At 42.2% G+C, this 12,950-nt stretch overlaps 1 protein-coding gene across 1 annotated transcript in view; it reads right to left on the minus strand.

Moving 5' to 3' along the window:
- SH3PXD2A (SH3 and PX domains 2A) overlaps positions 1–12,950 on the minus strand; it is a 214,259-nt gene that overhangs the window by 133,721 nt on the left and 67,588 nt on the right. Inside the window, exon 4 of the mRNA XM_085307810.1 lies at positions 5,876–5,967. Coding sequence (XP_085163936.1) covers positions 5,876–5,967 — 92 coding nt within the window. The remainder of the gene's footprint in view (positions 1–5,875; positions 5,968–12,950) is intronic.

A 12,950-nucleotide genomic window follows, 5' to 3' on the forward strand; every position in this document is an offset into this window, starting at 1 on the left:
CTTTCACAGTCAGGTCTGCAAAGCATGAGCAAAACCAACTGCGATGTTCAAGACAAGACCTCTTGCTGTACAGTAGCAGCTATAATGTATGCTATTGCAACTACCGTTCTTCCACATCTTTTCTTGTGGTTGCTGAGCCTATTTCATTTAACCTGCATCCTGTTTCCCCCAAGTTTATTGTTTGATATTTATCTGTGTATAATTCCACTTTCTATTTACTGGCCCGGTAACAAAAAGATTCAAATCTTCTCCCAGGAAAGCTGCATTATTTGCTTGTATCACTATTGCTGCAGCCAATAACAAACTTCAATATCCTCCATATGATATTCCAAACCAAATCTTTTAGATGTTCTAAACAAAAGGGCAAAATCTCATGTGAAACTAAAAAAGAGGCCCACTGAAATCAATGGCAGCTGGATGACTAGTAACCACGTGAGTCTCTTGGCAACACAGGCCCTAACAGGTTACTGCATCTTTAGCTACCTAAATCTCCATGAAGGTGAAGTCATTTTTTTGAAAATATTAACCTATTCTTCCCCCCAGAACAGCGGATCTTAACTGCCTTATCTTGGTTTAATCTTTTATCAGAGCTTCTCCTGCTTTCCTATTACACAATTTACTTCCGAGACATAAATAACATACAAATAAAACTTTCATCTTTTTCTGGTTTTGCGTTTCTTAGGGAAATTAATTTCCACTCTGCATCCTTCAAGTAGCATGAATTTCCCTAATAAAATGTGTACATGGAGCACTCACACTACCACCACCAAATGCAGACTTTAATACTGATTGTCCTAAAATGGTAGTGCTTAAATTCCTAAATGATGTGAAAACTAAATGTACTGTAAGTCCTGTAAGAAAGAGTGAAAGTAAAACAAAGAATGACAGATTTCCTCACACCATATCTGTTCAGAGCCTCAGCTATGCATGAAAAATACATATGTCAAAAGCATGACAAATATGTCAGGAAAGTTAATTTTAAATGGATTGAATATAAGAAAATTCATTAACATAGTATCAAACAAAAATCAGACTAGAGAGAGTCTACAGATGAAAAACTTCCAGTAACACAAAATTATAATGGAATTATCACATTCCTCCTCTATCAAAAGGTGAGTAGAGCCTCATAACAGGGCAGATCATAGTACATTTCGGGTTCAGCAACAGTTGTATTTGAACACAGTCATGCTTATGAATAGATAAAAGTGAATTAGGGAACTGTGCATTGGTGGACTCACAGACTAAAATATGCTTCCTCAACATGGTTACTGAAGTACTCTGGCAATTTCTTTAGAGATCCGTAATCAGAAATTTGTAATACGTGAAGAATAAAGGGAGAATTCACCTTGCGTTTTACAGCAACCGGCTGGAATCTTGGTATCTGAGTGATACACCAATATTTATGCGGTGGAGATAAGATCAGCACAGCTTATGCCTCAGGACCACAATAAAACGTTTCTGAACTTTATTAAAGGGACCTTCATCATTATGGCCACTTTCTGCATCAATCTTTATAATATTACACAGTTTACTTAGTAAGTTTCCTTGTTTTATATATATTAAAATATGAGGAAAAACTTCTTTACTGTAAGGGTGACAGAGCACTGGAACAGGTTGCCCAGAGAGGTTGCGTGGAGTCTCCTTCTCCGGAGATATTCAAAACGTCTGGACACGATCCTGTGCAATGTGCTCTAAGTGACCCTGCTTGAGCAGGAAGGTTGGACTAGATGATCTCCAAAGGTCCTTTCCAACCTCAACCATTCTGCGATTCTATTTTCCTGGATTTGCGTACTGCTTGAAAACCCCTTTATGAATCTTATGGGAAAATATTCCCAGATAAGAAACACTGCTTTAAATTCAGTTGTTATTGTTACTATTGGTGGATTAAAACAGAAATCTCTTGTTTGAGTTGCATGATCTTCTGGGGCAGAGTATCAGGGAACTGAATCCTTTACTTTTGATCCACTTTTGGTCCTTTCCAGACCTAGAAAGAAGTGAACTCTCATACAAACAATCTGGCTGTGATATTTTGAACCAAATAGCAAAAAACTCCTAAAAGCAGTAGACCATATGCAATGTCTGATTGATTAATCCCACTCCTTGGGTATTTCTGTTATTTTTAGTAAAAAACAATCATTAAGAAAATGATTCCTGAGATTTTTGTTTGTTGACTAGGAGCCCTGGCCTGACCTCAGCCTTGAGTTCAAATCCCCAGTAGAAGTCTGAAATTAATCTACCCCTAGCTTAGTTATTGGTAATCATAATTATTAACAGAAGCAACTAGCTGTAAACGAATGGCTTTCAGCAACATCGTGCTTTACTTTAGAATAATGGGGGAAAAATGCACTTTCTTCTTACTATATAGTAACTTTTCCTGTAACAATACACAGTCTGGTCCTTATAAGGGCATGGTAAAAGTCACAAGTCCAGCCACTTGCCTATATACATATACATTTGCTCAAACCTTAACATTCCACAAATTTCAAACCTAAACTGTTGAAAACTGTTCCTTTTCTGCCAGAGTTCATGGTTCACAGCTTGCTTTCTCCCCACCTCACCGATAGAGTGAACACAGTGACGGAGCTCCAAACCCTGCTGGGCACATCAGGACAAGACATGCAGGAGCAGAGTCAGGAGACTGTCAGCCGGTCCCATGCCGGGATTTCTTGTGACGTTTCTCCCATCACTTGCCTTCAAGCTGCTCTAGAAGGAAGAGGTTTAATGGAGCTGAAGGGAAAACCTTCTGCCTATTGTCAGAGGACTCGAAAGCTTGGATCATCACCAAAACAGGAAGCAGAAAACCTGAGGAGTGAATCCAGTTGAACAAACTGGTCTGATAGAGCAGTGTTGAGAAAACCCATCTTTTATTATGGCTGCATTGTGTACTGCTCAGCACTGCTGGAAACCAGAGCACGGAGCACAGCAGTAGTAGGAAATAACTCTGCAGGGAGCCGCCTGCAAGCCAAACGAGGCATAACCCAGACTGGACAATAAGCACAACCAAGGACAGGGCAAGGGAAGGGCAGATGAAGAGTCAGAAGCAACAGCTTGGGAAAACAGCTTGGGAAAACATTTGCAAAAGTGCTAAGAAGCTAAAGGGAAATGCCAGTTTCTTTTAACACAAAAGGGACAGAAGTGAAGGGCATGGATTTACAACCAAATTACTGCAGTAATGGGCAAATAATTGCATGAGCATCACAGCAAGTCATGGATCAGCAATTAAGTGCACAAACACCTCTTAGCACATCCCAACTGGCCTGTACATGCATCCTTCCTTGAAGTTTAAGCTTCCATGTTTTTCTAACTGGAAGCATCTATTCAGTCACCACTCAGCTGACACACAGTAACTCAATGGACTGTCTGAACTCAAAAAAAAAATCCAACTGGCCACAGGATTAAGGTTACAATCCTGGCAACTAATTAATTAAATTCTCAGTCAGGCTTTGCCTTGCAAAAGAGTTTCTGCGGTAAAGCGGAGCAGGTGATCTTGTAATTAAAGACCTTCTCATTGGGCACACGGGAAGACACGACGGCGACACAAACAACCCAGTTCTGCCATCCCCTGATGGGTGGCTTCCTTCCTCACATTGTGATATTTGCTCTCCTTTAACACAGCTGGTCGAATGCCATGTCTATACCAGTCCACCAACATATAAGCAACGTTTGTACTGAGGCTTAACAAAGGCAGCAGAAGAAAAAGATAAAATAATTATGGCAGCGTTCTCTGGTCATTTGTGCTCTTTTGTGCACAGGGTTGAGGCCCAGGGTCTTGCTGGATGTGTCCTTCACCTGGACCCTACGCAGTGGTCCAGCGAGCCTCAGAGCTCCCCCCTTCCCCCTCAGCTCACAAAAGAAAAACACAAAGATGTTTCCATTGGCTTTTACATGATCTTTTTGTAGAGACTAATCTTCAGTTTCAACAATACATCTTTTGTGAAGCGCTCCCAGCAGAAACCTTAGACACCTTCACTAAGATCTGTTTGCTTACAGAAGACGAGGTAGGATTTGTTTAAACCCAGCTAGATTAATCTCTTGCAGACATTAGTGAAGTGAGATTTAATCAGGTTATTTCTCTACATTTTCCAGGGAAATAAATCACACTTATTACTAGGTTGGAATAAGATGCAAGGCTTGAGCTGAGAAAATTTAGTCTTTTTTGTTTTTCCTTGGGGGGAGTGAAAGGATTAATTGAAAATAGCTGCAAGGGCTGTTGAACAGTGAGCTCAGCAGAAGGCCCTCGACAGCTTGTAGGAGGGAAAAAAGAAAGAAAGGTATAACATAACAGTTAGTGCCAGCCCAGCTATGGGCCTTGGTCCCCCTTCCTTGCCTTGTAGAGGTCTAGTTGAATATATTCTCTTCAGGCCTAACGCTGTAGGCTCTGTATTAGTACAGAAAGCAGATAGGAGTCCTAACAGTTTAAAGTAGTTTTATGAAGTCTGTTTAAGATCCTTCAGGCAACCTTCTCCGTAACCTCAGGATCTTACTCTTCTTCTGGATATCTGTTTCTGTCTGAGACTTGAGGATGTCTCCCAGCATCAGATGGGTGTTCTGGGATCAAGCAACCTTCACAAACCTTCTTACAGTCCTTAAATGAAAACTGTGATGGTTAGCAGGTTCCCTGAATTTGGGCATATCCTACTGCAGATGCTTCTCAGCTTGCAATATCAATTTAACAATGAACATGCAATTACGCTTTCTCTACTCACCATTGACATTTTTACAAAACAAGCTTATCTAGAAAGAGCTGTTCTTTTTGCAGATTTTTGATTTTAAAGCTGCTCTTCTTATTATTCAAAAACAAAAGACTTTCCTTTCAGCTGTGCTAACAGTGCTTCCTTTAGATAAAATTTTAATATATACCCTTGTACAAAACACTGTATGTGTGAGAGAAAAAGTCTGAAAACTAGAAGTGCAAACATCCTCTCCTCTATACCAGCACAGAAACTATAAGGCTGACCCACAGACAGCTGAAGTCAATACCAATCCTTCTGCTAACTACAGGTTCTGCATGGGCTAAAGCGGCCAAAACCCCAAAGCAATGTTATCTAGCTGGCTGTGCAAACAGAGGTGAAACCAAATTACAGTAACACAATCTGCAATCAAGTTTCAAAGCACGCAACAAGGAGCACAAAACACGGTAGAACCAAGTTGAAATCTTACTGAGGAGCACAGTAAAATATATTCTGTTCATTATAAAGGAGAAAAGGAAGTATCGGGAGAAGCAGTACTGTTGCTTGTAAATACCCCGTTGCCAATGCTTTCCCTGGATAAATTAGTTCTCTGAATCCTGATTGTATCAGTGTGAATCAGACTATTCCAAGGTAAAAGCCATGACTGTTTTATGCTCAATGTGAACTTCTTTCCCAGCCTTTTCTTAGTTTCCTGCTTCTGAAGAATAGATTCTCCAGAGACAATTTTGGACCTGGACCACAATCTTGCTGCCGTCAGATAACTAAGTATCTCTGGGCAGGAGTACATTTAAAGAAGCAGCTGGTAATTATTAGCTGAGTGCTTACTGGCAGGATTTCCCCCTGCTGCTGAGCCAATGCTTTGGGGAACTAAATGGCTCTTTGGTGATAATTATCAGGTAAAACCCACAAGCCAGGGGAGGTTCCCTCATTACAACTATCAGCAAGAAACAATGAGAAAGAGGGTGGATGATGGCCGAAAGGTGGGTCTGAGGGTTGCCTTGACTCCCCTGTCCTCCACATATCCAGCAGGGTTATAAATAGTTGCAAGGGCATTTTCTAGGTAGGTTGAAAATTACAGAATTTCTTCCTAAACCTACAGTGGCAATGAAACCAAATGACTTTCAGCTTCCTCCTGTCTAATTAAAAAGAACTGAGTAGCATTGCAAATCAAGCACGGCACTTACTCTTTGGGAGGGTTAAGGTCTTCTGGGCGAGCCTCGAAGAACCTGAAGACTTCATCACACTGTGAAATGTGAGGAGGAAGCCTAACCAGGGCCTGCAAAAGAAAGCAAGAGGGAGGGAGAAGCAGTTAGAAAAATCAAGTTAAAAATATGACCTCGAGCATCTGAATTACAATGCAAAGGGAGGCAGAGCTGTCTTGACAAGGGGAAGGAAATAAACACGGAAAGTATCACGCCTGGCTACTTAGAAAGAAAGGAAATGGCATGTGTTGACTGCAAATGAATTTTTACTGAATTTAGACAAATGAAGGTACTTAGAGTCAGCCAAAATAATTTTTTTGCCATATGTAGAAGAGCAATATTTGGTCCACATGGGCAAATCCATTATGTTGAGCAGATAAGTGCTCTGTGGCAGAGCCAGCCTCTGTGACATGCGTTTTTACAGCACCTCAAACAATGCAGCTGGAGCTTATCGGCTCTATTTCAATACACACAAATTCTAATAACGAAAATCTACAGACTCAACACCCACTAATACAACAGATTAACGTGCTCCAAAAGGCTTTCCTTTAAGCACTGTCAACAGAAAAAGTAGAGCTTGCAAAAAAAAAAAACAAACTACAATACACTCCTAAGTCAACAGGAAAGGAAGTTTGCTTAGTTGCCTGCAAGGAAAGGCGCAGAGGATATCTTTGCCCAGCGAACGCCTTGCTGCAGTGCATGGTGGCTAACAGCAGTCACACTCCCTGCAAGGTTCAGACACACCACGTTCATCACATTCAGCGGCACTGAGCACGCGTTGTGGAATAAGCCCCTCACGCTGGAGCGTGCTGGAGAGCGAACCTGCAGACAACGCGACAAGCGCCCTGGGCAAAGCGTGGGAATGTGCTGAGAATTTGCTGTTCAGACTCCAGAGCTTGGCACGGCTAGGAGAGGCCAAGTAGCTGCCCACTGTCCATGAGGAGATGGGGAACAGCTCTGCAGGACATGATTTGGAGATGTACTCAAGAAATGAGCAGCAGGAGAGGACGAGAGGTGTGGAGTTAACCTCTTCCTGTGTTATGTTGAAAGTAGGCCACAGGAGTGGTTAAGTACAGACCAAGCTTCTTAGAGATACTGTAAACCTGTTCGACAAAATGAGAATGTCTGACTCTTTTACTAGTTCAAAGTAGGACAAACAATCTTGAAAGACAGATGAAAAACTGCACTGGAGCTAAATGAAGGTGCATCAGGGCAAACTAGTTATACTAACCCTTGAGACATCTGGTTAGACACACAAAAGAAGCTATTTTGGTCAGACACACAGAAGAAGGCCCAGTGAAAGCACTAAGACAGAACAAGGCAGTTTGCAAGCCTTGCTGGTTTGTTTTTAACCTAGCTTTAGAAGTGGTGGAGTTTGTTTCCAAGACGGCTCCTGTATGGGTACATGAAGGAGAACAACTGAAAAATGAAAAAACCCTGCTCTGAAATAGCAAGTCTCCCACAGCAGATGACAGAGACCTGCTCTGAGATTGCCCAAAATTCAAAGTTGAGTCCTTCCAGACTTATAGTTCTGCTTTCCCTGGTTGAGAGATGTTACATAAATGCGGTGAAATTTGGTATCAGCAGGCCTATGAAGAACGAGGCATCGACCTTCGGTCATGTGCAGCATTATAGAGCAGAAAAAAATATCTTGCAATAAGGAAGCAGCATCAGATGCAGAAGCCTGGAAATAGCCTGGCAGGTCCAAGTGCCAGCAACGTGCTTACAGGCACTGCTGGCTCCTACACTAATGCAGGATGAAACATAGCAGATGGAAAACTAAAGTGTTTTATTTTGAATGAAAGATGCCCTCGTCCCTGCTGCTATCCACTCAATCTTGCTGTCTTGCCTAAAAATGTAACAAAGGTGTGAGCTGTCTGCTCTTATTCCTATTGTGTATAAATACATGCTTCCAGCTGGTAAATCAGGACTAACACTGGGAAGTCAGTAACTGCACAGGAATAGTAACAATTATGGCATGTTGAAAGAGAAAGAGAAATGCCTGGCCAGCACAGATATAACAACAGCACAGGCAATGTTAAAGCAGCTTTAATTAGCTGCATGGCAAGCAGGAGACAGGCTTGTGCAGGGTTGGGAGGCCGTGCCACGGACAGCCTATGTGGCTGAGATGTAGTGATGGCTCTGTTACTTGTGCCCCTCTCACTTTGGGTAAGTTAACCTCTTTCCACCAAATTTAGCAGGGACATGTCTTCAGTTGCCCATTTACAAAACTAAGCACAAATACTTACCTTATCTGCAGAAAGGTTACAAATCTTAGCTATTTAACATCTGCAATGTGTTTTGAAACCTTTAAGGGCTTCATCTTGTGCAGTCAATGGGGAAACAGCAAGCACTGTATCATTGCTAGAGGAACATGAATACCCAGGTTGCATGTATGGCAGGCAGGTCTTGAACATCACACACCTTCTCTAAAAATCATCACTTCCTACATGTTGCAGGTGTCCAACCTTCCTAGAAACCAGGCTGCAGATGTCAGTATTGAATTGGAGCACAGAGCAGGTTTCCAATGACACAGTAGCACAAATCCTTCCAACATGCCATGCACATTTGGGTTTCTAAACCCATGGAAGCTTTAGAAAATCCTGCTCCATGAATCGGTGGTCCTGTGCTTGAAAATCTCTAAGTGTATCCCACTGGGCTGAAGATAGATAATTGAAAAGCACCTCGGCGACTTCAGGCTTTCACAGGTAGGGAGCAGTGGATAAAAATCCACCAGCTGAAGCTGTCTCCACACCCAGCCATCCACCTCAGCCACCCCATGGACACAGTGGCCCTGGGGCAGGGCTGGCTCCTCTGCTTCTGAATCACCTCCCAAAGAGCTGCAATCTTCAGCCCAGCACACTGCACTGAAATGAAATCCACCTGATAGATATTTGCTATTGCCTATCTTCCTGGGAGCTCTGGAGTGTTGTCTGGAGTCTGACAACTTTTATTCATTTTTGTTAATGAACAAATCTCTAAAAATGGTAAGAAATGCTAAGAAAGTGCAGAGAGTGTAAAATGAGGTAGAATCAGTCTACTGATTTTGGAGAGTGGCAAGCGGCAGCAATGTTGTTTTGAAAATCAAACCTCTTTTCAGCAAACACACAGCACCCACCCATTAGCAAGCCAAGTCCAATGCAATTCGAGACAGTGAACAAAAAGTGCATTGAGGAGACAAGGGACACTCTGCTGTCACTCCCCAAGGGGAAAAAGCAAGTTTCTAGGAAAATGGTTCCAGGGCAGAGCTACAATTGCCTGAAGGGAAGACCGCAGGCCAAGGAAAGAAGGGGAAAAGAAAAAGAAGAAAAGAGATGGTAAAAGGATGAAAAGAATAGGGAAAGGACATTCTTCTCAGGACTTAGAAAGTAGAGGTAAACATGTACAGCTACAAAGAAGAAGCATTCAGAAACAGCAAGTAATTTGCACAGGAAAGGTGAGAGATAAAAAGGGCCAGCAAACAGAATTCAGCCTTGCACAATTGCTGAGAATTATCAGTAATAGCCTGTTTATTTGCTCAGCATGTGAAGGCCGACGTGCACAGCTCAGACCTCACGCACTCCTCAGGAGATAGGCTTTTATGTGTTATTTCAGCCTGTGATGATGTCTCTCCACATTACAGGATTGAGAGAATCTCGCAGAGGACTGGGTGACATGGAAGGTTACTAGACCAGCTGTAACACTGGGGCGTTAGCGATCAGCCCTCAGCGCTGGGAACGTGCTGCTATCTGCACGGCGCCAGCTCATCCGCCGGCAGGCTGCTGCGTGTCGTGCACGGTGTGCAAAGCAACGCAGAGCACCAGGCCCAGGCAGGGGTTCATTGCTTAAGGTTACACGGACGGCAAACAGCTTAGCGAAAATACTTCACAGCTAGCAGGCTTCACAAAATACATGCACATGGATCTAAAACCCTCCATGTGCTTGTAGGTATACATTGACAGCTGTGTGCTGCATTTATGCTGACACATTTACAAAAAGCAGACATAGATATATTCATACGGGGACATATAGTGTTTGTGTAGGTGTGCATATACATACGCACAGAATGATATTTATCCCACTCAACTTTGTGCGTCTCAAGTTGGAGGCTGGTCACACTCGTCTAATCAACTCCTATAGCCACTAGAGAAAGATCAGCACCTTCAGGGGGTGTTTTATCCGCCCCATCGCAGACATTTAGCTTTGGACAGGGTGAATCACTCGCTGTCTATCTCCACAGCCTGCTGAGCGAGGCCAGATACGCAGCTCTGAGATCTCTGACATTCACTGAGGTTAATCCCAGTTCTGCACACAAATATGCAGACAGTTGACAGAACTACACAATTATGATTCCCTTACATTTCATTTTAAATATCCCGTTCTCAACTGCTAATCATTTAAGTTAACTTTAGTCATTTGTGCCAGATGTTTGGGAAATGCCATGAATCCAGCAAGGGGGAAGGTGCAGTTACAACAGTTCATTTCCGAGAACAGAAAAATAAACTGATTTACATATGTAAAAACAATTTCTAGTCCTGTTTTGTTGGGAGCCTCAAATAACTCTAAGCCTGAGCCCAAAGAATTGGAATTTGGAGGTTAGATGGCAAACACTGGCAGGCTTGGCTGAAGACTGCATAATAGTGGCTCAGACTGTAAAAAGAGGGGAGATGTAGGAATAAATAGAGAGTTGAGTGGAGGAGGAAAAGTAGGTGCAGAGCTTTTCACACATGGATATAACTGGGACATAGCAGCGCCTCTGACACGAAAGGAACATAAGGCTCCAGAAGACGAGGCCCTTCTCCAAGCACTGAGGGGAGTATTGCAAATAATTAACTCTCATTACAGCAGCTAGTCTAAATGTATCAGGATTCTGAAATGTATATAAAAATGGGAAATAAAGTTTGGAAGTTTTTCATTTAAATATTTTCATTCTTTATCAGGACTATTATTCCATTTTCATTCAGCAAGCTCAGTTGTACAACGGCTATAAACATAAATGACTGTGCATCTGTCTTGAAAGGTTCAAGGATCAAAACTTGAAAGACCAGCAGGACTGAGAGACCAAGGAGAGGTAATTATGTTTTGCTTTTTGAAGTGTGATCTCCCAAACTGTGGACACCACTAATAAAAGATTGACTAGTATTTCCTGGTACTGATGTAACTTGCTCATCATCTAATTTTTATTTAGGTCAGGTACATTTGGGTACTTAAGCCTTGCTTTAGAAAAGCCCTTAATCATCTATTTAAAGCCACCTCCAGTTGAGACAACATAAAGGCATGTGATGAACTTAAATAAGTATTTATGACAGTGGTATTTTACATGCTTAAGAATCCCTCTGAACTAAGATGCTTCCCTCAGTCAGGACTTAAATGCAGAAAGGTGCAAGTCTACAAACGCTGGTCTGAGTCTTCAGAGGAAGGTTGAGTAAGGAGAGAGTGGTGGTTTTGGGAACCACGGACCCGGGAGGTCTTCCTTGAACACAGGACAGTACATACTGGACATGCGCACACACCAGAGGTGTGTTTGGGACATCAAAACCTTATTAAATAAAATGCCCTTGACAAGGCAAGACTACAAAGTTGCTCCTTCTCTCACATTGGCAAAAGCTCCAAAAAAATTAAGAAAATTAGCCCCAATGAGCCCAGAAAACCTTAAATCACACTTGGCTCATTTCAAGCCTACAGTTAAGAGGGAAATCATCCAGAGATATCAATTCCAGTGGGCAGCATGTGTTTACAGGCAAAACTCAGTCTGCTTGGTAGCTCACTCAGATTACCAGTAAGGGCACCCAGACCCTGTACTTTTATGTTTACAGATGAGAAAAGCCCTGGAAATCTTTCCCTGTATGTCTCACTCCTCTGTTTTTCATTGCAGCTTCAAAGTTTCTTATGGCCTGAGCAAAACACTAGCCTAATTATCTCCGTGACACTATTTCTGTAAGTTAGTATAAAGCAACGAAAAATCACATAGGCATGAAGGGGCCGGAGGCTCCTGCTATAGGGTGCAGAGTGCTCATGTGCTTCATGTCTGATACAGCACATTTTGCAGACCTCCCAGTACTGCTGACTCTCCCCACGAACACCCTTCAGAGGGTCTTCAGCTAATCCTCCACCTGGTCCTCTGTCTGGTGCAAGAACAACACACCAAAACAGCAGAAGTCAGACTTGCTTCTCAGTCATACAAATCATTGCACTCTGCCAGGGACAGAACAACAAATGGCCGAGCATTTGCATCACTCCTTTGCCAGGGTCCATCTGTGCTTCCTCCTTCCAGGAGAGGTGAAATGGATGGCGAATGCTCATGTGGCAAACAAACTACCATGAACTTCACATCTGAACCTGCCTCCTTCTGCTACTTTCTTACTTTATCCAGTGGATAAAGGTCTATTGTTGCATTTATTTGTTTTATGGCATATTTTCCCATGGCATATTTTCTCCATCAACTTCACCCACATCATTCCAGCATCATTCTCTAAATATTTCAATATTAAGCATGCCCTCTGCCTACCCATTCTAAGAACTAGCATGGGACATAAGCTTTGCACTGTCTTTTACAGGAATGGAAATTAACCTATCAAAATGAGGCTCTTGCAATGCATTCTTCAAAAGTCAAAAAATATACTGGATGAGAGAAGAAAAACAGAAAACAGCCAGTGCTTCCAAAGTTTTAAGTATGATCCTACCCTCACTCAAGTCATGCTAAAACACACATGGAGCAGTAGCTGCTACTCAATAGGAAACGGTAATGATTAATACTATTTTATTAGCAACAAAAATGTCTCTTATACCAAGGGGCTTTCCTTGCATTTCACTTCAGCTTTCCAAAGTTAGGCACTGGAGCTAAGCCAGCCACACAGGTTCCCTCTATAGCTACAGAGGAGAAACAGCTGAATGGAGAGAGAGAAATATTTTTGGTTTAGGCTGGTGAACAGAGTCAAATATAGTTTAGATTCATCATCTAACTTTTCAATACCCAGTTCACAACTTTCTAGCATGCCTAGTTAACTTCATATTGGGATGTAAAAATTTACAGTAAGATTACTGTCCTGAGTTATGAAAGTCATATTCCCAGAAAGCT

Source organism: Rhea americana, unplaced genomic scaffold (assembly GCF_003343005.1).
Source record: "Rhea americana isolate MKP2758 unplaced genomic scaffold, rheAme1 scaffold_104, whole genome shotgun sequence".
Lineage (NCBI taxonomy): Eukaryota > Metazoa > Chordata > Aves > Rheiformes > Rheidae > Rhea > Rhea americana.